The sequence below is a fragment of the Saccostrea echinata genome, unplaced genomic scaffold (genome assembly GCF_033153115.1).
Source record: "Saccostrea echinata isolate AGI-Se365-2 ecotype Australia unplaced genomic scaffold, CSIRO_AGI_Sech_v1 ptg000045l, whole genome shotgun sequence".
NCBI classification, from domain to species: Eukaryota; Metazoa; Mollusca; class Bivalvia; order Ostreida; family Ostreidae; genus Saccostrea; species Saccostrea echinata.
The window spans coordinates 5538529-5566290 of record NW_026889794.1 but is presented as its reverse complement, the minus strand read 5'-3'; the positions used below and the strand labels follow the sequence as shown (position 1 = coordinate 5566290).

Here is a 27762-nt window from a genome sequence, read left to right as displayed (position 1 = left end):
TTATATATCAATTATAATACAACTTCCTCAGGCTATGTCCACTTTTGTCCCACCTGGAACTTGTTTGGACTTACAGGTGAGGACTCTATGCATTCATATTCATGCATCTTAATTGTCTCCTAGAAATTAAGGCTAAAAGAGGATGAGGTACACTGTACAATAAATTTCAATATATGACAACTGAGCCTCACTTTGGGGCCTGATCCCTGGTCCTGGTCCCAGGGACAAAAATTTTACTTTCAATGTATGATAGCCTCACCCTGGGGCCTGAAACATTAAATTTACCAGAGGGCAAAATCTGGCAGAGGACTTCAGTGTTTATTATAATCATGCAAAATAGCTTGTTTGCTAGATGTTCATGAGCGAATAAGATTTTCAAACAAGCAAAGCAATTTCAATACATGACTTACTTAGCCCCACTCTTTGGCCTGAATGCTGCATCCAGTAAGCAATATTTTTGTAAATGGTTAAGTATTCAATGTAATCTTGCAAAAAGTTTGCCTGACACTTGTCCATGGGTAAGAAGAATAATTTCAAAGTTGTAATGATGTTTTTTTTTCTCAATATTTTCTTATATGATCTATCAGTTTGCCCACTGGATGTTATTTTAGCAAAGGATGCATTTATTTATTTGTTTAATACATATGAACAAGGGGGCCGTATCCTGAGGCCTGAACCCATGGGCTATGAATTTCACAATTTTGGTTGAAGGCTCATTACTTATTATAATCATGCCAACAGTTTGACTGCTTGATTTTGAGGTGTAAAGGATTTTTGAAGACTGCTTTAGTTTTGGTGGTTTTGGCCACATCCTGAAGGCCCCAAGCTAGCAAAGACCATGAAATTCACCATTTTTGTTCAACTGTACCCATACATGCTATATACCAAAGTTGATTGAAATTCATTCAACAGTTACATAGAAGAAGCTGAAAATGACCGACAGATGACAAACAACATACACAGACGAACAAAAACATTAGCATGAGATTGACTCAGGTGACCTGAAAACTCAAGTTGTCCTACATGTAATGGTACTGATATACCCCTTGGGGACACAGTAAATGTAACTCTACAGGAAATAAGCACCTCTTTATATCACTTACCATATGAATAAGAGAAGAGGGTTCTCTCATATGTAAAGTTTTCTACTCCAACTTTTAGTGTCTGTAGACATAGGTCAAGGTAAAGGAAGAAGTGAATGGTTTGTTGTAGAGGATCCTGTAGATCTAGACAACATTCAACATCTGTACACTGACTCTTTAAGTGGCAACTCAGGGGGACAGCATTAGCAATTCCTTGAACAAACCCCAGAGCTGATGGACAATCTGTCATAAAACAAAATTATTCTAAAATTGTAATAACATGTACATGTACTTAGCTCAGCTTCAAATCTAGGCTTTGACATTGCTGTAATATTCCAAACCTAATTTCCAGCCCTGATTACTAGGAGATTCTGGTTTGTAAACAGATGACATTCTATTGCATTGTTTGTCTTTTGGCAGGAGAAAGTTTGTGATTCCTAGCACTTCCTTCAAGATGGAAAGTTGAGTAGCTGAGAGTGATGAACCAGCAGAAAGAGACATGTTCCTGTACCATTTATCAAGGGAAAAATCTGAAAATAACAAGTATTCAAATGAATGTTTTTTAAATCTTTCAAATGAATGTTTTTTAAATCTTAAGCACATTACTATAAAACAAAACTGACACATACAGGCAAAACTGCTTTGTTGATTCAAGTAACTTTACGCTCACTGAAAAACAGAACTTACTTCTTATTTTCAGAATATCTAAAAATGAGGACTATTTTGAATCATCTGGGTGTAATCTTTCTGATAATGCATACAAAGTCATGAATTTGAAAGACTGCAGTAGACCAGTTTTTTTTTTTAGAAAAAGATCTATGATACACCTACATTCCCCTATGTGACCCCATGTACATGTAAACAAAATGTAAAACTTAAGACTATGATTGAAACTCCATCTCTGCCTCTTTGCAAAGATTTGAAGATATTTTAATCTGTACTACATTATGTTTCAACCTAGTTTTTTTTCAATTCTGGAAATGAAAGGGGGGTTATGCCTATTCAATTTATAATGCTTAAACCTCCCCAGCCAGAGGATAATTTGTGCTTACGGAAGCTGTTTTACTGTCATTCTGAAAACAAGATATCTTATTTCAGAGAGAACACTTTATGAAACATCATTAATTCAAATACACTGTATTGCAATAAACTTACTTGATAAATTCATTGACCAGTCACATGCAATTTTTGGTAGGTGTAGATCTTTAGCTATATCCTGTGAAAACACACAAGATCTGTTTTTCTCCAAACACACCTCCAACTTCATGTTCACTACATATTTAGCATCTTCAACAAGGTCCTCTACATGGTACCTAAAGATTTGTCAAAACATGATGTTTGTGATGTCCATTCTTTTTTCAAGTTGCCAATTTGAATGAACATAATTTCAGTTTTCTTAATACAATAATTGTACCTCTTTTTTCAGTTACAATTTAAAGACAGTGCATATCATAAGGACACTAACTTTGCTATACTTACTCTAACTTGATAAATTCTTGCAACCAAAACTTGCTTTTTGTCCCTAAAAAACAGGAAGGTCATTCTTGTTATCAGTTTGAAGTTCCTGTCTTTCACCTTATCATATTTACACACAAAAAAACAAAACAGTCTCAAAATTCAAAGTTTATGCTTTTCATCTAATAAAATCTCAACATTATTCAATTACAATTCTGAGCAATGTCATTCTGGTGCATGGTGGACTTCTTTGGGCTTTAACTAGTTGAGTGATAGACAAAAATTATAGAAGAGGCATTCTGAAAGAATTTTACAGAAATTTTTATTTTTAGGAACTATGGCTACATTGTTAATCAAACTGATATACAGAATAATGTACCTGAATGTAGTCTACTTGTGTACCAAATTTTATTGAAATTGGATTAACTAGGGATGGCAAAGGTTAAGCAGTTAACCGACTAATTGGTCAGAAAGGTCGTAACCAGTTGCAATTTTCTTAACCGGTTAAGTTAATATTTTTTGCGATATATGTACTTTTTCAATATTTTTTTTTTCTAAATTAAACCTTATACTCTGAATCTGAAATTCTACAATTGACCAATTAAAGAATTCACAAGACACTAACGCTGTCTAATCAACTCTCCATATTTACTAGTCATTTAACCATGAATAAATACTAAACAAAGTTTAAGTACCCCAGTTGGCCTATATAAAATGAAAGAAAAAGTGAGCAAGCTCACACACCCCACGCTCCTCCAAAATTCGACAATGCAACAAGTAATGAATGGCACAGTGCATTTTAAATACACAGTATAATTCAAAAAAGGGCATTACTTGCAAAAAAACATCACATCAAAAACTTCTTGCATATAAGGACATTCAAATCTTTGTATGTTACAAATTTAATTGGGCTGAAGTTTCTAGATAAATAATGGAATCAAAATTTCTTGGTAATATACAAATCTATACATTATGTCTGAAATACCTACAAAGTTTCAGGAAATTCAGTGCAGGAGTTATGCTGACAAACTGTTATTTAAATTCCTCAGTGATTTCGATTTGTTAATGAGTGTAAGTCCATGTCTTTCACATGACAATTTACACATTTAAATAATTGATGGAAACAGAATTATGATGTAGTCACATGAATTTGATTATATACTTTACTTATGAAATTATTTAAGGCAAAGCACCAATTTGAGAGGGGGGGGGGGGGGGGGGGGGTTTGTGCGTGTGTGTTAAATCATTAATATTTTGATCTCAAAATCAATAGGGGTCTTTTAAGGTCATAAAATATTTCATATAAAATTTCATTAAAAAAGCTGATTCCAGTGGATTTCCTTATTACCTAGCTGGAAAGTTTAAAAATAATGGAATCAGAATTTCCTGGTAATATGCACATCTACACACTGTGTACTAAATATCTGCAAAGTTTGACCAAATTCTGTGCAGCGGTTTATGAGGAGTTGCGCTGACAAACTGTTCATCTCTATATTCAAGTTATGGCCAAAAATCTAAGTTGAATAGGCCAAAATTCCCAGAAAAAAAAAGGAATCAGAATTTCCGGGTAATATGTACATCTACACATTGTGTGCTAAATATCTGCAAAGTTTGACGAAATTCTGTGCAACGGTTTATGAGGACTTGTGCCGACAAAAAACAGGACTGACAGACTGACTGACTGACAGACTGACGGACGGGTCAAAAACATTATACCCCACGCAACTTGTTGCGTGGGGTATATTAAAACTCGGGTTTTGTTCATCGGTCATCAGTCAGCAAGTGTGTAGAAGACCTCCCTTTAGTGGTGATGTGACAATGGTGCAAAATTCCTACAACTTTAAATTTTAGCGGGAAAGTATCCTGTGATTCTCAAAACACCATTCTGTGCCATCAAGTGATTTTTTGTGAATAAGTTGCAAAGTCATCAGTCACGATCAGTGGTTAATAAAATCATTTTTTATGTACTATATACTATATAGTAGAAACAATTTTGATAAATTATGGTTTGATTTTGAATGCAATAATATTCATGTTCATATTTTTTTTTTTACCATGATTAAAAAGTAAAGAAGTTTGATTATCACAGTTAAGGAATATTTAAACAAATTGTTTTGTATAATATATATAACTTGAATGCCGTAATTCATAAGAAAATTACAAACAAGTTGTATTTGTTCAATTGATTGGTTACTCAGTCAGAAGAATTTATGACTAACCGGTTACAAAAATTTATCCGATTGCCATCCCTAGATGAAACTGAAGGAGAAGTAGAGTTTTGAAACAATTTTAGAGAAATTTCTATTTTCTTAGTAACCATAATAAAAATGGTTACCAAAACCAACAAGAGGCCCAAGGGCCTTAACGGTCACCTGAATATAATACAACAATTTCGAAGTTAAATACACTGATAGATGAAGCAATGTGCCCTAAAGCAAGAGAAGTAGGAAGATCAGGATCAACAAAATAATTAGTCTAGTATTCAGTATCAACTCATAAATTAAGTTCTAATCTGTCCCCCACTTAACACTAATCACCATGCAGACTATTGACAAACTATTAGTGCTTCTGCACTATTTTTATACCCATATTAAGACCTCTAGCACTGACCTCTCTTATGGTCTTTGAAAAACTTTTAATAAGATAAGTTATTTTTGTCTCATTTTTATTTATCTATTACTTACAGGTCTACCTGATTATTAAAACTAATATTGAAATCAGACCAAAACTGTAGGAGGAGTAGCGTTTTAAAGGAATTTCACAGAAATTTCTATTTTTAGTAACCATGGCAACACCGTTCATCGAAATCAAAAACTGATGCACTAAATTATGCATCTTAGTTTAGTCTACTTCTGTGCCAAGTTATATTGAAATCAGACCAAAACTGTAGAAGGAGTAGCGTTTTAAAGGAATTTCACAGAAATTTCTATTTTTATTAACCATGGCAACACCGTTCATCAAAATCAAAAACCGATGCACTAAATTATGTATCTTAGTATAGTCTACTTCTGTGCCAAGTTATCATGAAATCAGACCAAAACTGTAGGAGGAGTAGCGTTTTAAAGGAATTTCACAGAAATTTCTATTTTTAGTAACCATGGCAACACCATTCATCGAAATCAAAAACCGATGCACTAAATTATGTACCTTAGTGTAGTCTACTTGTGTGCCAAGTTATATTGAAATCAGACAAAAACTGTAGGAGGAGTAGCGTTTTGAAAAATTGTTTACAGACAGACGGACAGACAGACAGACAGACAGACAGACGCACGGACGACGGACACCTTACTATCGCATAAGCTCTTCTGGTCTCTGACCAGTAGAGCTAAAAATTCTGTTCAAAGCTCCCATTTTCATCATAGCTAAGCAATTTATTTATCAGCTCAACACTAAGGAGCAGACAGGATTAATTAATGATTAATTAATAGAATTAATGCTTTTTCACTATATAATCAATAGAGCCCCCCCCCCCTCCTCAAGAACCCCCCAAACTGAGGCCATATATTTAAAAATTTTGGAAGAGGCATCCTTGTCTATCATAATCATGCACTTAGTTTGTTTAAATAATCTCCAGTAGCAGAGAAGAAGATTTTCAAAGAATTAATTATAGAACCCCTGACCCTGGGGCCATGAATTTCACAATTTTGGAAGAGGCACTCTTGCTCATCATAACTATGTACTTAGTAACTTTATTTAATACCCAGGAGCAGAGAAGAAGATTTTCAAAGAATTAATGCATTTTCACTATATAATCTATAGAGCCCCACCCTAACACCAGAACCCCTGACCCTGGGGCCATGAATTTCACAATTTTGGAAGAGGCACTCTTGCTCATCATAACTATGTACATAGTAACTTTATTTAATACCCAGGAGCAGAGAAGAAGATTTTCAAAGAATTAATGCATTTTCACTATATAATCTATAGAGCCCCACCCTAACACCAGAACCCCTGACCCTGGGGCCATGAATTTCACAATTTTGGAAGAGGCACTCTTGCTCATCATAACTATGTACTTAGTAACTTTATTTAATACCCAGGAGCAGAGAAGAAGATTTTCAAAGAATTAATGCATTTTCACTATATAATCAATAGAGCCCCACCCTAACACCAGAACCCCTGACCCTGGGGCCATGAATTTCACAATTTTGGAAGAGGCACTCTTGCTCATCATAACTAGGTACTTAGTTCTTTTAATTAATACCCAGGAGCAGAGAAGAAGATTTTCAAAGAAATAATGCACTTTCACTATATGATCTATATAGCCCCACCTGGGGCCAGAACCCCTGACCCTGGGGCCATGAATTTCACAATTTTGGTAGAGGGCTCAATGCTTATTACAATGATGCCAACAGTTTGACTGCTTGATGTCCAGGAGTAAAGAAGAAGATTTTTAAAGATTGCATTATTTTTGGTGGTTTTAGCCCCACCCCTCAGGCCCCAGGGGGGCAGGGACCATGAAATTCACAATTTTTGTTCCCCTTCACCTATAGATGCTATATACCAAATTTGGTTGAAATTGGTTGAGCGGTTCTAGAGAAGAAGTTAAAAATGTTCAAAAGTTAACTCACGACGGACGACGACGGACGAAAACAGATAGCAATAGGTCTCCTGAGTGACTCAGGTGACCTAAAAAGAAAATAAAAAAGGTCAGAATTATGTATTTAAATTAATAATCCTATCTGCTTGTTTAATACACTTATGAAAGAATTATTCAAAAATTTTTAATTATAGTATTCTATTCGTTGGTTTTTAATTTCTTGTAACCAAGGCAACACCAATGATATACAGAATTCTGTACTTATTGTAAGCTGCTTTAGTACAAATTTTTATTGAATTATTGAAACCTGACAAAAACTGTGTGAGTAGCATTTTAAAAAAAAATTCACAGAAAAACAGAGAGAAGGATACCTTACCAATGCATTAGCTCTTCTGGTTTTTGAACAGAAGAGCTAAAATAAATTTATATACAGGTTTATTTAGTCCAGGTACAGGTCAAAGATGACCAATGGAATACTAGTTGACCCTCCCCCCCCCCTAATTTCACAGAAAATTTCAGTTTTAAAATACTCAAGTTATCTAGCAACTAAAAACCATCTTAACAAATTACTAGGGATGTCAACGAATATTCGAACATTCGAATATTCATTCGATAAGTTGATATTCGAATATGAATTTAAGATTCGAATATTCGGTGTTTTTCAGATTTCATAAAAAGAAGTACTGTGATTAATAAATTTTGATTGGAAAAGTGCTTGAATTATCCCTGTTTAATTTACTAGCGATCAATTTCGATCGCCCGATTTCTTTCACTATTTTCTTATCTTATATAGATCTACTAAATTATTTTGTTTCGAGTAAGGTGTTTAAGAATTATACAATAATGCTTTATGTATAATACAAAATGTACTTTCATAGTTTTTATTAGTTAAAAACGATCGGATCTAGAATCGAGGACAACGAAATGAAAACCTTAGAATGTTTATAAGACGTGAACAGTATACTTATCAAAACAAATTTAATTGATCATTCAAATAAATATCCGATAGAATTAGTCTGTAATTAATATTTAAAGGGCTCTATTTCAGAATTAATGTGCAAGTTACTTGATTATCTCGGGTTGTACATAATCCTGAATTATATATTCATTATCGGGAAATTAGTTAATTACCTAGGAAAATTGTCTAATGGAATTGTTTGTTTATATTTTAAAAACATTGTCTCAAAGATTACAATCATATCTCTTATTAGGCTGATAATTGTAATTAATTACACGTATTGAAATCTGAACAGTATGCGACTATCTTGTCTTTGGTAAGACGACTGTTTCCTCAGTTGAAGCTACCATAAATACACATGTATCATTTGTTAAAATTATACTTTTCTACATTTAAATCACTTATTTATTTCAAACATTGACAAGTATCAAATGGAATCTCTTATTGTACACCTGCAAAAGTTTCCATACAATTTTATTTCAAATATAAGAATACCTACACTAAACCTTTCATGAGAGTAGGATGATGCATTTAAAATATACCAGATTTTATTTATTTTATCGAATATTCAAATATATTCGAATACTTTCATTGAATATTCGAATATGAATTATTGACAAAATTGACATCCCTACAAATTATATTTACCATATGTATAGGCAAGCAAATTTATTTTGGTTCTGTATTCTTCAATGCCTATGACCATAGTTTTCTGGCATGGGTCAATGTCAATATATGCTTCAAAGTTTCTCCCTACTTGTGTAACCTCCATACAACAGTGTATTTCGGTGCATTTCTTGGAAATAGAACACAAAACTGGAAGCCCTGCAAGCTCTAGCTTTCTGTATGAAGAGTGTTTGGGACAATCTACAAAATGAAATTATATCTAAATTATCTTCCTGCATTTCATACAACTACACCAAAAGTGATTAAACCCCCAAAAACATTTTCAAGAAATGAGCAAACTAAATAATATCACTCATTGACATAGAGTGTTTACCCTACATTAGGAACTATAAAACTAGCTAAGTCATACAGAGCCCAAGGACAGTATTCTTCCTTTTGACCTTGATGATCGAGCAAATAGCCTTTATAGAAATTAAAGGGGCCTCTTTTAATTCTGTTGTAAATAATAAGTCTGCACCTTAAATAATTTTTCTGTACCACATAAAAAATAAACCCTTTTGACCTTGAGCTCTAAAAGAAATCTTTAAAGTCCAGCTTATAGACATCTTCCATACACCATTTCCATTTATAACATTACATATGATTGTCTTTAGGTTATAATATGTCAGGGTTATTGCAGTCACTGGTCATCCTACAAGTCTCCATCATGACCACTGACAAAATGACTTTCAAATCTATAAATCTTGTTTTTTTCTCATTCTCTACCTACACACTGAATAAAAAGCCTGTGATCAATTCAACAAATCTCCAGCGATGACCTCAACAATCTTGAGCTTTTGCCTCAACAATCTCGAGATTTGACCTGATTTTTTACCAGAAGACCCCAAAACAAACTAAGGGAATTGTCCTCTGTCTTCCACCTTTGTGGTGAATCTGTAAGCTGAAAGTCAGAGAAAAGTTGTGACAGACAAATGGACCAGTGATGCAGGACCCTAATTAAAATAGAGTTTCTACCATCCATCCATCCATTGCTGTTGCCCCCAGTTGCATCACACTGTTGTTTCTTTAAATAGCCTGCTATGCCCAGATATTCCATAAGTAGATCGGTAGCAGAAGGTATCAACCCCATGGAGGAAAATCCCATTGATTTCTTCCACTCCTCCAGAGAAAAGTCTTTAAAAAATACAAATAATCAGCGTACAGTATAAAATTCTTGAAACATTTAATACCAAAGATTCAGACTTCATATCTTAGTACATTTAATTTAATTCTGTTTGTAACGCTTTATTTGATTGGACAAAAAATTTACTTTATTTTGTATAAAATGGGTTGCCTACGTCACAATGACCTGCGTCAAAAACGTATCGATCTGCCTGACGTTACATTCAAATTTTGTACAAATTGAAGTCATTTTTTAAGGACAATTATCTTTTTTCTTACACCAAATGAATGAAAATTAAATTATATGGAATGAATTTAATAGCTACCCAATTACGGTATAAAGTGGGTTGGAACAGTTTACGCTTTTTTATAAACCGCTTCACGGTTTATAAAGTGTAAACTGCCCCAACCCAGTTTATACCGTATAAAATGGGTAGCTATTAAATTCATTCCTTAAGTAATTTATTTCAATTTTATGGTGTATTTCAGGTTTACAATGATCTTCAGAAATAGTTGGTTTTTCATCCCAATAAAATTTAATATTTTACCAGATATTTGTGCTGATGCAGCAAAGTCACACACATTCTTTGGCAGACGCTTTTCATGGAAGATGACTTTATCCATTAAACACGCTGACTTAGAATCAAAGCAAACGCTGAATCTAAGGTTGACAAGATACTGGTCCTCAGCTGATAAATCCCATATTTGGAACCTTGTAATAAACATTACGAAATACATTAAAAATCATTGCTTGCTAAACATCCATATATTCAAAGATACATTGTATAATAAATTTTCAAGACCAACTGATTCCCACTCTGGGTGGTCAATTCTGTGACCAAGGAACATCAAATATTCAAATCTCCATAAAGGTCTTACTGCTCAAACTGCTCATTATAGTTATGGAAAACAGTTTGCCTGCTACAGAATTTGAAAGTTAATTGCAATGTATTTTCAACTTAGTCCCAGTCTGTGCTCTGGAGCAGGGGTATTGAATTTAATAATTTTTGTAAAGGATGTACTTTTCATTATGATAATCCAAACCTACCCCTGCATCCTTTTAAGGTAGTTTTAATACATGACCAAATTAGTCTCCATCAGGGGCCTGAACCCTGGATCCAGGGCCCATAAATTTTAACCTCTTGGTAAAGAGTGAGTTCCTCATTGTTATCAGGCAAAGTTTACATGCTAGATATCCAAGAGAAAAGGTTCTCAAATGTGTAATGCATTTTCAATAAAGACCAACCTAGCCCACCCTAGAGCCCAAAACCAAATTTTAAAGGAAGTTATTGATTATAGATGCAATAATCTACTGCATTCTATCTGTACTTTCCTGAGATCTGCCTAAATAGAGATGCCAAAAATGCCATAATGTTTGTGCCTAGTACTGGTTAATGCCATTGGCCAACTTGTTGTGTGATGTCTGCTATGAAACATGCATTTTCTTTTTCATGACCACAGTTTAGAATCCTTTTTAAAAACAATTTTGACTATTTAGGATACAAAGTGAATTGCACACCTTGATAATGGCATTAAGCATTTTCAAATTTACATAAATTTTTTCTCCTATTCTTACTTGATGCGAACAACATTGACCAGTCTGACATCTTTTTCCACTCCAAAACTGTACTCCTGCATGTAGATCTGAAACTGGAATTTATCAATACCAAATCTAATGGTGAAGTTACAGGGATCAATGTCAAGGTAGGCATGGAAATTGTGGTGGATTGGCTCTGCTCCAATACAGCAGTCAATGCCTGTACAGGACTCTGTGATCTGACAAACCATGTTGCTGGGGAGTGTTGGGAGAGAAGAGCCAGACTGAGAGAGGTCCTTGGAACACACTGGAACGAAGAACTATACAGGTAACTTACACAGATACTGTATTTCACTAACCAGTCTCTAGTGTGATTTTTTTTTTATTTTGGTGATTTTACTGGAATACAAAATATTTACAGCAGCAGAAGTTGCCACACTTACATGCAATCAATTCTACAAAAAAAGGATAAAAAAAAATCATTAAATTTTAAGCTTACTGTTCCTATTTTTTAGATAAGGTTGCAATATAACAGATCAATGGATAAATCAAAAGAGAAAAACATGTATATGGCATATAAAACAGATTTTACAGACTTTCAGACAAAAAAAAAAAAATACACCAACCCTTTTTTATTCCATTTGTGTTGGGGACATACATTGGATCTATTGTAGAGCATGGAGGGGCATTCAGAAATGTTGGAAGACCAAGAGCCTCTTTTAGTTTATCAAGTGCCAAACCTTTAATCTGGTCATAAGTGTTTAGTGCATTATCCAACATAAACTGGTTCAGGGAAAAATCTTAAAAGAATTAAATAATCGAATGCAAATCAATCTCTCCTAAGAAACAAACTGTGATTTTCACAATCATGTAAAATGCAACAATTTAATACGGTATGTATACTGGACCATTATAAATGTCAAGCAATCTATGTATACATAGGCATTTTTGTAAGGTTTGAATGCTTGCTCTCTGCATTTAAGTTTGCTTACCCACTTAAACTTTTTCTTAGCTTCAAACATCATTATATTTTAAATACTTCAAAGTTTTATATCATTAATTTAAAAGATCTCTTAATGCTGTAGTATAAATACCCCCCCCCCCCCAAAAAAAAAATTTGTATACCTGGATTAAGGAAAGATGTTCCCCACACACAAGGTTGCTTAGGTAGCTTGGTTTGGTCCAGTACATTAATATTGACCAAACAGTTACCACTATCTTCAAAACAGACAGCTAAATCTACTGTAACCACATAAATTCCTTCACCAACATTATCCCAAATGGTGTACCTACAAGTCATTGACAAGTCATTTTTATTTTCAACAAGATGAATGCAAGCTAGTAGCTTAATTGCTGTACATCTATATAACTTTTTCCTGAGTTAATCAGGGATACTAAATCAGTATTAAAATTATATTGAAAATATTGTTGTTATACATAATAAGGACATGCAGTATTGTATACATTTTATAAAAGTTTTCTGATCAAAAATCATAAAAAATGTACCTTTATTGTAAGCAATATTAATTGACATAATTATATTGAGTATTCATTTGCATTGAATTGTGATGTGTTGCAATACATATGTATTTCATTTAAAATACAATAACAGGACTTGACATTAATGCTTGTCCGTTACCAGTGAAAAAAATTATGGACAAGTGAATATTGCTGGGCACTTGTCCGATTGGACAAGTGCATTTTAATGTAAAGAAGTCTCTAAATATTAAAAAAGAACGACTGTTGAAAGTTTACCAGTACTTTAAGACAGAAACAGTACATAAAATTCTAACTTTGATCCCGATAGGGATCGCTTTGTAATTGAGTACACTCGATCGGGATCGAAGTTCACTAATTGCCTACTACTGCAAAGGCATGGAACTTAGGAAGTTTGGATTCTGTTTTATGTTGACTGCATTTATGTTGTCAGGACAGAAAGTCTAGATAAAATTTTGTTTTATGTGTTTGTTATATTTATAAATAACATCATGCATATGTAATGGACTTTATTTTTAGTTTTCCAGTGGACCAGTATTAGATCTTTATTGAAAAACTTTCGGACAAGTGAAGTTGAAGTTCGGACAAGTAAATGCCTTGGTCACTTGTCCAAATGGACAAGTAGGAAAAAAGTTAAAGTTGAGCCCAGAATAAAATCTTTAAGTCATGTATCTCTTCTAACCAGGTGGACAATTCTGACAAAATATGAACCATGAAGAATATAAATTAATCACAAGCAAAATAAAAGATAAGAAAATCTATCTAAACATAAAGAAGGCAATTCAAGTTTCATTTTTAATATTTCAATACAAATTAAAGCCAGAATAAAGGGCATTAAAAGATCTTTAAGTATTTAATGTAGAATATGAAGTCTAAACATTACCATAACTTTATCACTCCCATTACTATAATTTCTTTCCTTTTACCTGAAAGAAAAAAGTAAACACTGTGAATTAGAGCATTTGTGATTAAATATTTATCACCACTAAATCTCTTATCATTAAAGTAACTATCCTGTTTAACTTTCCATACATGCACATAATTTCAGTAAATGTGTCTGGATCAGACACTGATGAAGAGAGAGTCCAACCAAAATTAAACTAACCATATTCAAATCCCTGTAAAGATATAGTTTCTGTGAGCTTCTCTATTCCAAAGATCATTTTCTGGTTACAGAAGTCAATATCCAGCTCAACCTCAAATGTCCTGCTGACTTTCCCAACCTCTACACAGCATCTGATTGCTGTACAAGTGTTTGTGAGGTGACATGTTGTTGTTCCCCTTATTTTTGGCAGTGGCAGTGTGACTGGACACTCTATACAAAAATAAAAGCTGTGTAGCTTCTATACAATCTTTTCACAGAAATGCAAATAATTGTTCAATTTACATTTATTACGTAGTATATAAGTGCAAATAGTATACATTCAAACATATGAGATTATTAACTAGGATCTGATGACCCTCCTAATGATCAAAAAATACAGTAATACTGTAATACATTTCTGATACACTTACTTGAGGACCACCCACTCTGATCCAGTTTGTTAACACTGTAAGGTGGTTCTGTCTGGTCACAGGCTGGATTCTTCAGAAAGGAATCCATGCCCAGCTTCTTAAACAAGGCAGCAGCCAGAGCTGTGGACAAACTTCCATCAAATGAAAGACCTTGGACATTCATCCACTTGATAAGAGAAAATCCTTTCACACTGAAGTCCATTTTGAGGTCACAGTTGAGAATAGGAATAAGAACTTGATTCAAGATGGGCACATCTAAGGTACAATCATTTGGTTCAAGACAGACTGCTACACTCATGTCCAATACATACTTCTTAGAAACTTCTAACTGGCTTGCCTTAAACCTAAAATAAGTTAATAATTTGGCTTCAACAATTTTGAAGTAAAGGGGTGAATTTATTCATTTGAAGAGATTTCTAATAGTTTGTTTTGCATTTATGAAATTTGAAGTGGCGAATTTTGATCACTGAAACAGTGAAATATAGACACATGGAAAAAAAATTGATTGAAGTTTATATTCACAATAATTAAAGGGTTTTACACAAGAATATTCAGGAAAAAATCTTTCAAATACTTTAATAGCAAGGCTGAGGCATAATTAAATCAAAGTAAATATGAAAACATCCCTACTAGTATAGATCCGAAGAGGCAAAATTAATTTTGTATACCGTAACAATTGGTTTAAAATTTTAAACATGAACTAGAGGTACTGTGAGCGAGCTCACAAAATAATACCTCCCACAACAATTTTTAAAAACTGCCCATTCAAATTTTGTAAATCTTTCAGTGAAATATGGACATGCAATGTTTCTCCATTAGAAAATTATAGACCTGTTATGAATTTTACACTTTTTCAATACCAGTGACCTTGCACTTGCTGGAGTGACCTTGGGTTAAGATCATGACACACCTTCAGGTCATAAGCAATCCCTGTACATAGTATGACCTTCAAGTGCTTTTCTATTAAAAAGTTATGGCCCAGACAAACAAATTATACTTAGTTTGCCAGTGATCTTGAACTTGCTGCAATGACCTTGGGTCAAGGTCAAGCCACATCCTTGGATCATAAGCAATCTCTGTACCAAGTATGAGCTTCCAGTGATTCTCCATTTCTAAGTTAAAGTCCGGACAAGAATTTTATATTTTTTCTGCCAGTGACCTTAGACTTGCCGGAATGACCTTGGGTCAAGGTCAAGACACACTCTTGGATCATAAGCAATCCCTTTGCTAAGTATGAGCATGATTCTCCATTACTGGACAAGATTGCACGGACAGACGAATGGACGACAGACAAGGTGATTCCTATATATCCCCAAACTTCATTTATGGGGGGTATAATAAATCTGATGATCAAATAAATATAATTATCAGGCATCTCCAGAAAAAATCTTTTAAAAATATTATATTCATTGCATGGCATGCATGCCTATAATCATCTTCACATATTAAGGTGCATTTGGAAAACTGCATTTGAGTATTAAGTAGCAAAATGTAAAATCATTTCAATGTAGTGTATATTTAAACTTGATATTTTCTTTACAAAAAGGGGTTTTAATTTCCATTTATCACAAAGAGAAGAGCAATTCAGGTGAGCATCATTGCAACTTCTTTATTTGATACATTATCATTTTTACCTGCACATTTTTTTTTTTCAAAAAGCATCTTTAATGATTATTTAATATACTTTGTCATGTGTTTTTGACAAACTTACTTGATGAATATTATATTGGTAATGGCAAAGGATACTTCTTTCCCTAAAATATGAGAAAGATAATGTTTTTCACATAACTTTAAATTGCTTAAAGGCAAAACTAATAATATATTATGGTATATCATATAAATAATTTGGGTAAGCTTCGACATGTATACACTCAATCTCAAAGTGCAATTTAGATAATGGCCATTAAACTTACAGTACTTTTCACTGAATACCGTATTCTCCCTATTCAGTGCCCCTGCCTACATAAGCACCCACTTGGATTCTTTTGAATCCACCAAGAATAAGGGCCCCCTTCCTCAAATACCTCTCACCATTTAATTTTACTAACAGAATTGGACCACTATGCTTTGACAATACTACTGTCATAGTTAGGGGCATAATGCATTCTAGATGAGGGTACTTTCATAAAAGTATATTATTGGATTTAATGCTATTCATGTCCTGTATCACAACCTAATTTTTATAACAGACAGACCTAATATACCAAGTGCCTCCTTTTTCTAATTTTCTAAGTCCCCAGGGTGCTTACTAAGACAAATGTGGTAAAAGCTGTTGGCAAAAACACATTTGAAAGGCTGCTCTATACAGAAAATGGATTAAATTCTGGGCTTTTCCAGCACTTTTTGGCATTGGGGCAAGGGCCATTAAAATTGGGAAAAATAGCAATCTTTTGGGAAATTTTGGAAAATCATTACATTAAAACTCATATTTTGGGTTGCCTGTGTTTGTTATAATCTCTTTGCTGTGCGAACAGGAACACAAGATGCAACTTTAGTTAAGGTCTTCTGACTTCCTTCGGAAGACCTTACTGTTTTTCTTCTGTTTCCTATTATTATTATTATTACCTTTTCATAGAACATGCGATTTCTCGGAAACTAATTGACCAATTTCAAAGATTTTTTCAGGTATGATGCACCATTATAATATATCTCCAGATCGTTTTTTCATTTTTTGAAAAATCACTTCCGGTCACATTTTTTTGTCCAATTTTCATTTTTCAAATTGTCATTTTGTCCATGCTTTTTCTTAAAAACAACTCAAGATACAATCATGATTTTTTCAGAGGTGATAGAACATCTCTTTGAGTTATGTATCACTTCCAGCTGACAACGGAAGTGATATTTAATTCACGGATTTTTTTAAAAATTGAACATTTTTTAATAAAGGCATGCAAAACTTAAGTTCAAATGTATAATCGAAAAACATCCATTGAAAGTGCTTCCAATTTAAACCGGAAGTAGTCGAAAAATAAAGCTTTTCCTTTAAAATCATAAGAAATGATATAAAAATGGTTTGTAATTGAGTTTAAAGGGTTTTTTTTTTATATGGCTTTGAGACTTTCGACGTCAACCAGAAGTGACACCCTAACAGCCGGAAAAGTCCAAATTGAAACCCAAAGTTTTTGAAAAAACTGATCCATTTTACAGAAATTTGCCTAAATTTTATCATTATTTGGATAAAAACTCTCAATATATTACTTTTGCGTCTGTCAGAAGACCTACTCATTGCTTTGCAAAGAGCTTTGCTCTAGTTATTCTTATGTTTATTAACAGGGGTGGGGGATGTGTGTGTGTAAGTTGGGAGGGGGGGATGTGGGGGGAGGATGACTACTGGGAAAATTAACACATTCAGTTGGGAAAAAAGGTACCTATTTGGAAATGGAGCTTTTCAATGGCCTCAATTATAGAAAATCGAGAGGCCTGAAATACCAGGGTAATAGCAATTAAGAATTTTTATTTTATTAGAAATAAACACCCTATGTATTACTACAAATGCTCCTAAATGTTATCACTTTTTAGCTCACCTGAGCCAAAGGCTCAAGTGAGCTTTTCTGATCAAAATTTGTCCGTTGTCTGTCGTCGTTGTTGTCGTTGGCGTTGTTGTTGTCGTTGTTGTAAACTTTTCACATTTTCATCTTCTTCTCAAGAACCACTGGGCCGAATTCAACCAAACTTGCCACAAAGCATCCTTGGGTAAAGGGGATTCAAGTTTGTTCAAATGAAGGGCCACGCCCTCTTTCAAGGGGAGATAATTAGGAATTAGTGAAAAAATAATGGCATCATTTAAAAATCTTCTCAAGAACCACTGGGCCAGGAAAGATGAAACTTATGTGGAAACATCCTCAGGTAGTGTAGATTCAAGTTTGTTCAAATCATGACCCCCTGGGGTAGGGTGGGGCCACAATGGGGGATCCAAGTTTTACATAGATATATATAGGAAAATATCTTTAAAAATCTTCTTCTTAAGAACAGCAAAGGCATGATTGGTCATATTTATATGGAAGCATCCTCAGGTAGTGAAGATTCAAGTTTGTTCAAGTCATGACCCCCGGGGGTAGGGTGGGGCCACAATGAGGGATCAAAGTTTTACATAGAAATATATAGGAAAATATCGTTAAAAATCTTCTTAAAAACAGTAAAGCCATGATTGGTCATATTTATATGGAAGCATCCTCAGGTAGTGAAGATTCAAATTTGTTCAAATAATAACCCCCGGGGATAGGTTGGGGCCACAATTGGGGATCCAAGTTTTACATAGAAATATATAGGAAAATATCGTTAAAAATCTTCTTCTTAAGAACAGTAAAGCCATGATTAGTCATATTTATATGGAAGCATCCTCAGATAGTGAAGATTCAAGTTTGTTCAAATCATTACCCCGGGGATAGGTTGGGGCCGCAATGGGTGATCAAAGTTTACAGAGGAATATATAGGAAAAAGTCTTTTTCTCAAGAACAGAAAAGCCATGATTAGTCAAATTGATATGGAGGCATCTTTGGGTAGTGTAGAATGAAATTTGTTCAAATGAGGGCCCCCGGGGGTATGGTGAGGCCATAATGGGGGATCAAATTTTTACAAATGAATATATGGGGAAAAAATCTGCTGCTCAAGAACAACAAAGCCATTTGTTATATTGATATGAAAGCATCATCAGGTAGTTTAAAATTCAACACCCCCCTCCCTGTAAACTTTTCAATACTGTACTGATTTATGCTTTTTTTCCTAGCCAATGTGCTCAGGTGAGCAATGTGGCCCATGGGCCTCTTGTTTTAAATATTAACCGATACCCCAGAAACTGTTGAAATCTAGGAGTCCATATCTGAATGTTTTCTTTTCGATTCCTCCATAGATGACATAATTACACCTATCGAAGTGTAAGAAGAAATGAAGTTTGAGGTTCAGCAAGCTGAAGTCCACACAACAGTCTATCCATGTGCAGTTTGAGGAAAGGCTGCATCTCACTTTGTCTGAGGTAATCGGAGGTAAAACTACCCAGTCCAATGGACAATCTGTAAAACAGAAATAAATCTGGCTCACTCTTTCCAGTAATTATACATACTTTTTTAAAGTAACTTTTGATGAATTTTAGATCAAAAAATATTCACCCTAGAACTGTAATGCATCACCATTGTCAATAATAAAAACAAAGGATACCTCAGAGATTTCACAAATTAATAATCCCATGTAGTACATGTCAAAATTCTTTAAAAATTATGTTGTCTATGTTAGAGGAGTCAAGCTCTCCATCCATCTCAATGTGCAAATTGAAAATGGCCAGGCCATAACTTTATAGGAGATAAAGATTAGAAACATAAGATTGTCAAATCTGGCTCAGTGTCCAATAGAGATTTTTGAAATGCAAAATATACCATTTTTCCAGCCAGCAACACTAGGGGAATAAAAATCTCCTGCAGCATCACATGGTGTGTCCAACAGGTATTGGTCAATACCAAGTTGATGAACTAGCAGAGCCTTAGCATTGTCTTTCAAGTCATTGATTGATGGGATTTCCATCTGTTGTAACCAATCAGCAAGTGAGAAATCTAAGAAAAGAATGATGAAAATACACATTAAGAAGACATGTACTTGGGAATTTGGAATTTCTCTTTAAATTGAAGGCATTCAAAAAGAATGAAGAAGTGTGCTCTTACTTTTACTCTCTTCAGAGATGACAGCTCTGATTGTTGGTAACTTGGTGTTTTTTAATATTGGGATGTCAACTGTGCATTCTCCTCCATTTAGACACACAGAGGCATGCACATTGAACACGTATACATTCTCATTTGTTATTGGCTTTACACTAAGCCTGTAAAAATAAGAAGAATGTTTAAATTTAAAATTTCACAATTATAGCCATAACACCTATAACATTATATTTACTCCTGTCAGGTCTGTACTATAAACCCTCAATAACTCAATGCATGCATGTCCTCTTTACTAAGTACATTGCAATGTCAGTTAAATTTTACTTTGTAAAAGTGCAAGTTATCATTTTGGTGCCCACACGTGTTAAAAAGAGAGCGAGAGTATAGAGAGATGGGAAGTCAGAGCTATATAATTAAGTGCAAATTTGCTGTGTTGTTTATTTCTAGAATTGATGTGTTATTACAGATTTTTTATCTGCAAAATTTGCAGTAAAACAGTGGAAGAATTTCTGGTAAAGGGGAAATCTACTTTGGGGAAAAAAATTTCTTTCCAAAAATGTTCAGTTGTTTCTCAGAAATTTGCTATAATGATTGGTGATATATGTATAGCAAAAAAATACTTTTGAGACAACAGAAATAAATTGGTGTAGTCTACTTGTATACTTACAAACATTAACAAATAAGAAATGTAACAAAGTTTTAAAAATTGGAGTATGTATAACTTAAGACAATGAGGGCAGGGCAAAACATACGATAATTTGATAAGTCCACCAGCTACAGCTATTGTTTTGATCTCTCCCCACACATAGTCATTAAGTTTGATAGTCTCTTTAATGTTTTCCATTCCTATTTGGAGTTCGAGTTTGTCCAAGTCCAGAAAAGCAAACACATGTAGGCCAACACCAAGGACAGGGATGTCAGCACAGCACTCTGTTCCTGTACAGTAGTCAGGTATGTAGCAGGACATTGGGTCAGGGATCTCCAATGGCAGGTTAACAATGGTTTTTGGACACTCTGTTGAAAATAATTTCAAGTGTAATACTATTAAACTCTTTCTTATTTTTTGTTATACCATTTACAAGATTTATACATGTATGACTTCATGTATCAATTCAAAGATACATGAAAATCTGCTCTTGATATTGATATTATTTACATTTTGGTTGGACATCTAGAAAAAAATAGTACATGTACCACCAGAAATTGGTACACTGACTTTCAATACATGCATGAAACTATCCTGTACTTATTATATAACAGATTTCTTGTTTAACTTCAAAATTCATGAAATAAAAATAATGAGAGTTTAATTAAAAACATTTTTTACCCATCTAAATGCCAGATTTCATTAAAACAAAAAAAAAAAAAACAACAAGAGGCCCAAGGGCCTTAACGGTCACCAGCCGGTGACCAGTTGTGTCTGGTATGACAAAACCCTATAAAAGATGCATAGAATATAATAAATTAATTAAGTTGATAGAGGAAGGTATGTTGCTCACAATCAATAGGAATAGTCTCAGTGATTAATGACCAACAAAATAGTTTGTCAGGTAATTTGCAACAACTCATAAAGTAGATTGATTTATTTGCCTATTTATATCCAGTGCTTAGATACTACACTTCCGTTTATCACAATCACCAATCTGTTTCAACATAGTGCTTCAGCATGATATAATCAGATTAATCCCAGCATATATTCCCCTTTACGCCTAGTTGGTAATATTTATGGTATGGATTAAAATATAAACTATTTTGTTTAATGTTTCTTCATTTATTACTTACGATTCTACCCTGACCATTAAAAAAGGTTGGGTTTTTTTTGTTTTTTTTTTAAACTTTATGTATTATATAATAAAAATTCCATATATATTTTTTCTTTCTTCAGTATGCCTATCAATTACATTATTATCATTGATGTGTGGAAGTCAGGCAGGTTTGAGCACCTAACTAGTGATTCAGGGGGCCCCGGCAGGTTCAAATCCTAGTCTCGTTCATTGCATTTTCTCCCTGCCCGGTACATTTGGTGTTGTGCCATGCCCTGGAATCGAAAAGTGAAAGACCTGCCAGTGAAGAGCCTTTGTTGGTGTCTACAGGGACAACAATCTTTGAAGGAGGAATGTGGCTGTCAGGCAGGTTCAATCGCTGGTGGCCAGACAGCCATTGGTAGAGCACCTGACTAGTAATTAGGGGGCCTGAGTTTGAATCTTGGTCTGGTCCATTGCATTTTCTCCCTCACGGGTTAGTAATGAATAGGTAAAGGGGAATAACTTCTCTCAATCTCTCAAAGTAGAGTAAAAATTTCCCTTCATTTTCATTAGAACCCTGCCCTAGCACCAGAACCCCTGATCTCAGTGGCATGAACTTCAAAATTCTGTTAAAAATACCTTTGCTCATTACAACTATGAATTGGTTTGCCTGATACCAAGGAGCAGAGATTCAAAGAATTAATGCATTTTCAATACATGAACAATAGAGCCCTAACTTACACCAGAACCCCTGACCCAGGGGCCATGAATTTCACATATTTGGAAGAGGCAATCCTGCTCATCATCACCATGTACCTAGTTTGTCGGCTTAATACCAAGGAGCATAGAAGAAGATTTTCAAAGAATTAATGCATTTTCACTATTTGATCATTAGATCCCTGCCATAACACCACATCCCCTGACCCAGGGGCCATGACTTTCATAATTTTGGAATAGGCACCCATGCTCATCACAACCATGCACTTAGTTTTTCTGCAAAATAAACATGGGGAGAGAAGATTTGTAAATAATTTATGCATTTCACTCTATGACCAATAGAGTCCCACCCAAACACTAGAACCCCTGAACCTTGGGCCATGAATTTAACAATTTTGGTAGTGGGCTCAATGCTTATTACAATCATGCCAACAGTTTGACTGCTTGATGTTCAAGAGTTAAGATTTTTGAAGATTACATTAATTTTGATGGTTTAATTGGCCCAACCCCTCAGGCCTCAAGGACCATGCGATTCACAATTTTTGTTCCCCATTGCCTATAGATGCTATAAGCTAAAATTGGCTGAAATTGGTTCAGCGGTTCCAGAGAAGAAGCTGAAATGTTCAAAAGTGTACAATGACAGATGATGAACAGCGACAAAAACAGATAGCAATAGTTTACCTGAGTGACTCAGGTGACCTAAAAACAAAAAACAAACAAGTGGTTACTGAATAAACTAAAATGCAAGATTTATAAACCTTTTTACAAGTTGTTTATATCAATATGTACTTATAATAACCTAATTTTTTTTTTAAACATGTACACATTGCAAACACCAGTTTCATTGCTGCTCATCTCTCATCTGAATATAGCAGAGTTCACATATTTATTACAGCAGGGTTCAATTTTTCATGTCGTGGTGCAATCCTTGACAAACTTATATATGAAAACCAACAAAAATGATTTTTACATAAATACAGTTGTATAATAAATATATAGCACCAATTCATCATTGCAGAAAATAGTCCTTGGCCTAGAGCTGTGCTATATTTTCTTAGGGGAAAGATAAGGACATTTACAACAGTCATCTCTTAAAACAAAACTAACTCTACTTAATGACTTTTTAATAACATTTAATTTTCACTGCTTTTTTTACTCTACTTACTGTTGTGGAATCCAAGGACTGATGGACTATAAGGGGGCCTTCTCCTGTCACATTTGGGGCTCTGGAAGAAATCTGTGAGATTGAGTTGCTCTAACAGCAACATTAGAGCTCCTTCTCCTAGGACCTCTCTAACATCCAAGGAATTATCATCCATCCAACTTCTGAGAGAGAAGTCTGTAAATGTAAAAAGTTATTTTTCACTTCCAACATCTATATGGTGAAGGACTGACTGATAATTTTAATCATGAGTAACAAGTCTGATGTGTAAACTAGATGCTCCATATTCCATATTCAACCTTTCCATGGGATGGAAATTTAACTGGGTAGGAAACATTAAATTAATGTCTAATAGATTCTCATCCCAGCCCTCATCATTTCTGAACCCCCTGTGTAAGAATAATTTACTGCTATCCTAAAAATTCAGGATTTGTTTTTGAATTAGTTAATTTGAACTTTTCCTTTAGAACTTCCATTCAAATCTGAAAACTTTTAAAAATCTCAGCATCAAAAATGTGTTACTGTGAAAAAACCTAATCAAAATTGGTTCTGAACCTTTATTCATGAATCTGTATTTGAAAGACTTTTTTCATTCATCTTCCAGTACCAGTACAATATTATCATGCCAGGAAAAAAAAATCATATTTTAAAATTATAAATTCCACCCTCACCTCCTTTTCACCTCACCTGAGCCAAAGACTTAATTCACATTTTCGACTTCTCCAAAACCACTGGGCTAATATTAACCAAACTTGCCACAAAGCAACCTTGGGTGATGGGGATTCTAATTTAATCAAATTAAAGCCCACAACCCCTTTCAAGGGGGTAAAAAAACAAACTTGAATCTACACTATATGAGGATGCCGGATATAAATACGACTTTCATGGCTAAGCTGTTCTTGAAAAAAAGACGTTTAAAGATTCACTAGCTAGATTTTCAAAAAAATCTCCAATTTATGATGGATATAGCATACACATATGCATGAAAATGAAGTTTCAATGTGCTTTATCTGGTGTCTTTAATTATAAGTTATTGACAGAATATCGAGAAGTATGCCCCCCCCCCTTTCTTTGCTCAGTAATGCTGACTGGGCTTGCGAGGTCTGCATACACCCACAGACCAATGGCAGGCATATTTCCAGATATTCAAACAATAATCTGACAAGAGGTTTTATCCCCGATATTTTCGAAATTCTCAGAAAATACAACTTACACACTCACCTGCTTACCTGGTAGACCATAAGTACCTTCCCATTTAAAACCTCATGGAAAACTATTATTTGATCAATAATCCATAACTTTCATACACAACAGCAACATACTCACTGATCCAAATTTTCATGTTTCAATTCTGTCTTTCAAAACAACAAACCTTGTGACATCTGGTCTTACCCAGAAAACACCACTGATATTTAAAACCTTAAATTTGCTTGCAAACTTATTGTATCCATTAAATTTTCAAGTGTTTTTCATGTGTTTCAACATGTGCTTCTTCTCTATACAACATTTTCTGTCTCGCAACGCTTTCCTGTGATGGTATGTGTGACTGTCACAGTGAGTGGTGGCAGGATAATCCTTAATTCCTTCAACAGCAGGCTTGGAACAGAACTTTGTGGTCTTTTATAAGAAAGTTATTTTTCTGATTGTCCTGGGGTGCCAAACCTCAAACTATTCTATCCAAAACTCAGGAGAAAGACTTTCAAAAACTGAATTTAAACCGCTTAGTTCCTGCTTGCACACAGTACCAAAGGTTATGTGCAGTGTTCTCATTCACATAATTTAATTGTATGGACACTGTGAGTGATATTATACGGACCATTATTTTCTTTTTTGCTTATAATTATGTTCTATATGTGTAACATTAAATCTCATTATAGAGGAAATAAAAGGCGAATGGATGAATGAAAGGAAGGATTTGTTAGTACCATTTTAACTGGTTAGTAGTCTTAATTATCTTTCTGCAGAAAAATTAAACCTCACCCTTTATTTTAACATCCTTGAATTCCCTACACCAAAGAATGCATTATGGCAAGTTGGGTTAAATTGAGTCTGTCATTCTAAAGTTAAACATGAAATTCACACAGGAGCTGATATATATTATGCAAGACCCCAAAAAACTCAGTTTGGCCTATAGCTCAGGTGAGCTTAAACATCTCTTAGACAAAAAAAATATTGTGTCACTTGCTTTTGAAATTGATGAGGGATCTTTGATCACAGACAGGAATTTCTTCTCTGTTCAAAAGATGCAATCCATCTTCTGTTGGGATACACACAGTGTCAGAGTCAAATTTGAAACAGATCAAAATTTTCACATCCACTTTGAATCCCTTGTTGCCCACCATTTTTTCAACAATATATCTGTAAGCAAATTGGTAAGTTAGACAATTCAGGTTGATAGATAAATTATAAAGAGTAATCTTGCAAATTTTTTAAGCCATTTATAATAATCACTCATAATCTTTGCATCTAATGCTCAAAATATTTTCAGAGGTATCCCTCAATTTTTGTTAACTTTGGAGTCTTTGGAGAAAATGTTAATCTTGAAAATAAAAATGTTGTAATAAACATGGAACATCCACATTCATCAGGTTCTCCATCATTTGAAATTTTACTGTGTCGCAGACTTTTCGCGAAGCACTAATATTCTCAATCTAATTAAAATTAGATGTTCCGAATTTGCTACCGCTTGTTTGAGAAGAGGTAGCAGATTTGGAACATCTAATTTTATTAATTAGATTGTTTCTTGCATAACATATGGCACATACAAGGTTTTTCAAGTAGGACAACTTGAAATATATAGCGTATTAATCCTGCAAAATATGCATTATACATTTACCTCTGCATATATTGCTTACAGTAATTAACAGATTGTAAAGTAATACTGTAACAGAAAATTCCAAAGTAACCTAAGGAACACACTTGCCATGGATCTAGAGAGAAGTGTTTGAATAGAAGGATGATTTTGTATTTTTATTTGATAGTTATAAATATTTCCAGGAAATGCCAAGGGGGAAAATAGATAATTAAGTTAGTGTTTGTAGGCGGCGAACAGATATGTTGCAAAAAGAAAGTTCTGTTTGCAGGAGGTATTAACACACAGAATATTCTTCTACACACTTATTAATGGTATCTGGTATCTAAAAATTCTTTTGAAAAACATATTACAACAGAATAACAGGAATTACCTTATCTGAACCGGAGCTGGATTTCCAGAGCCAAGATTTAGGGTACGTGGTTGACCTGCAATCAGATTCAGAAATAAATGAAAACAAAATATCATGCTTCTTGAGAATATTCAATTCAATTCAATTAAGATTTTTCCCTCTATACTCATTCTTATGTAAAAGTTTGATTCCCTTTTGTGGTTCCACCCACATAGGGGGCATGATTAAACAAAAATAACTTGAAACTCTACTTATTAAGAAAATTTTTTCATGTTTTGTCTTTTCTGGTACAGTATTTATGGAGATGAGGATTTTAAAATGATATATTTTTCACAATTACTTAATTATCTCCCCTTGAAAGAAGGAGTGGTGGTTCATTTAAGGAAACTTGAATTATATACACCTACAAGAAAGGATGCTTTGCAACGAAGGTCCAGGATTCTGACATTTTTTATCAAAAAAGCTCACTTGGGCCTTTTGCTCAGGTGAGCTAAAAATAAAATCTTCCTAATAAACAACAAGATACATACGGCTGACATCTTGATTTTTTTCTAGGACGGTGAGTCACATTTTTTTGGCCCAAAACTCTTTGATACATTCCTGCCAAAGGATTAATTCTGTGATCATGCAGTCATTTACGGTCTGAACTGATGGACAGTCACTGCAACTTTTATGTATTCAAACTCTTTTTATCATGTGATTTATAAGTATAAAGGTTTTTTTTTTTTGGATAAAAGATTATGATGCCAAAGAAAAAGTGATTCACAAGTGCGAGTAAGGTGAGATTAACTTTTGCAAATATTTTTCTAACAGGAAAAATCTTGGCTTACAGTGCAACTTTGGAGTGCTAATGTTTATGAAACATCCCACCAAGAACAGTGCCAAATTATATCTTAAGTTACATAATGCAAAGAATTGAGAACAAATGACTTTGGAATCTATTTTCAGCAACAACAA

General features: G+C 34.1%; 1 protein-coding gene across 1 annotated transcript in view; it reads right to left on the bottom strand.

Annotated features, from left to right (window-relative positions):
- The window catches only part of LOC133201665 (uncharacterized), a 276554-nt gene that overhangs the window by 168344 nt on the left and 80448 nt on the right, over window positions 1-27762 (bottom strand). Inside the window, 21 exon segments of the mRNA XM_061337452.1 lie at window positions 1104-1325; window positions 1424-1612; window positions 2238-2395; window positions 2562-2604; window positions 8684-8902; window positions 9677-9835; window positions 10372-10535; window positions 11400-11667; window positions 11987-12160; window positions 12486-12649; window positions 13741-13783; window positions 13963-14172; window positions 14373-14716; window positions 16084-16126; window positions 19160-19381; window positions 19742-19915; window positions 20024-20178; window positions 20770-21031; window positions 23645-23818; window positions 25827-25999; window positions 26827-26881. Of these exon segments, the coding sequence (XP_061193436.1) occupies window positions 1104-1325; window positions 1424-1612; window positions 2238-2395; window positions 2562-2604; window positions 8684-8902; window positions 9677-9835; window positions 10372-10535; window positions 11400-11667; window positions 11987-12160; window positions 12486-12649; window positions 13741-13783; window positions 13963-14172; window positions 14373-14716; window positions 16084-16126; window positions 19160-19381; window positions 19742-19915; window positions 20024-20178; window positions 20770-21031; window positions 23645-23818; window positions 25827-25999; window positions 26827-26881 (3615 nt within the window).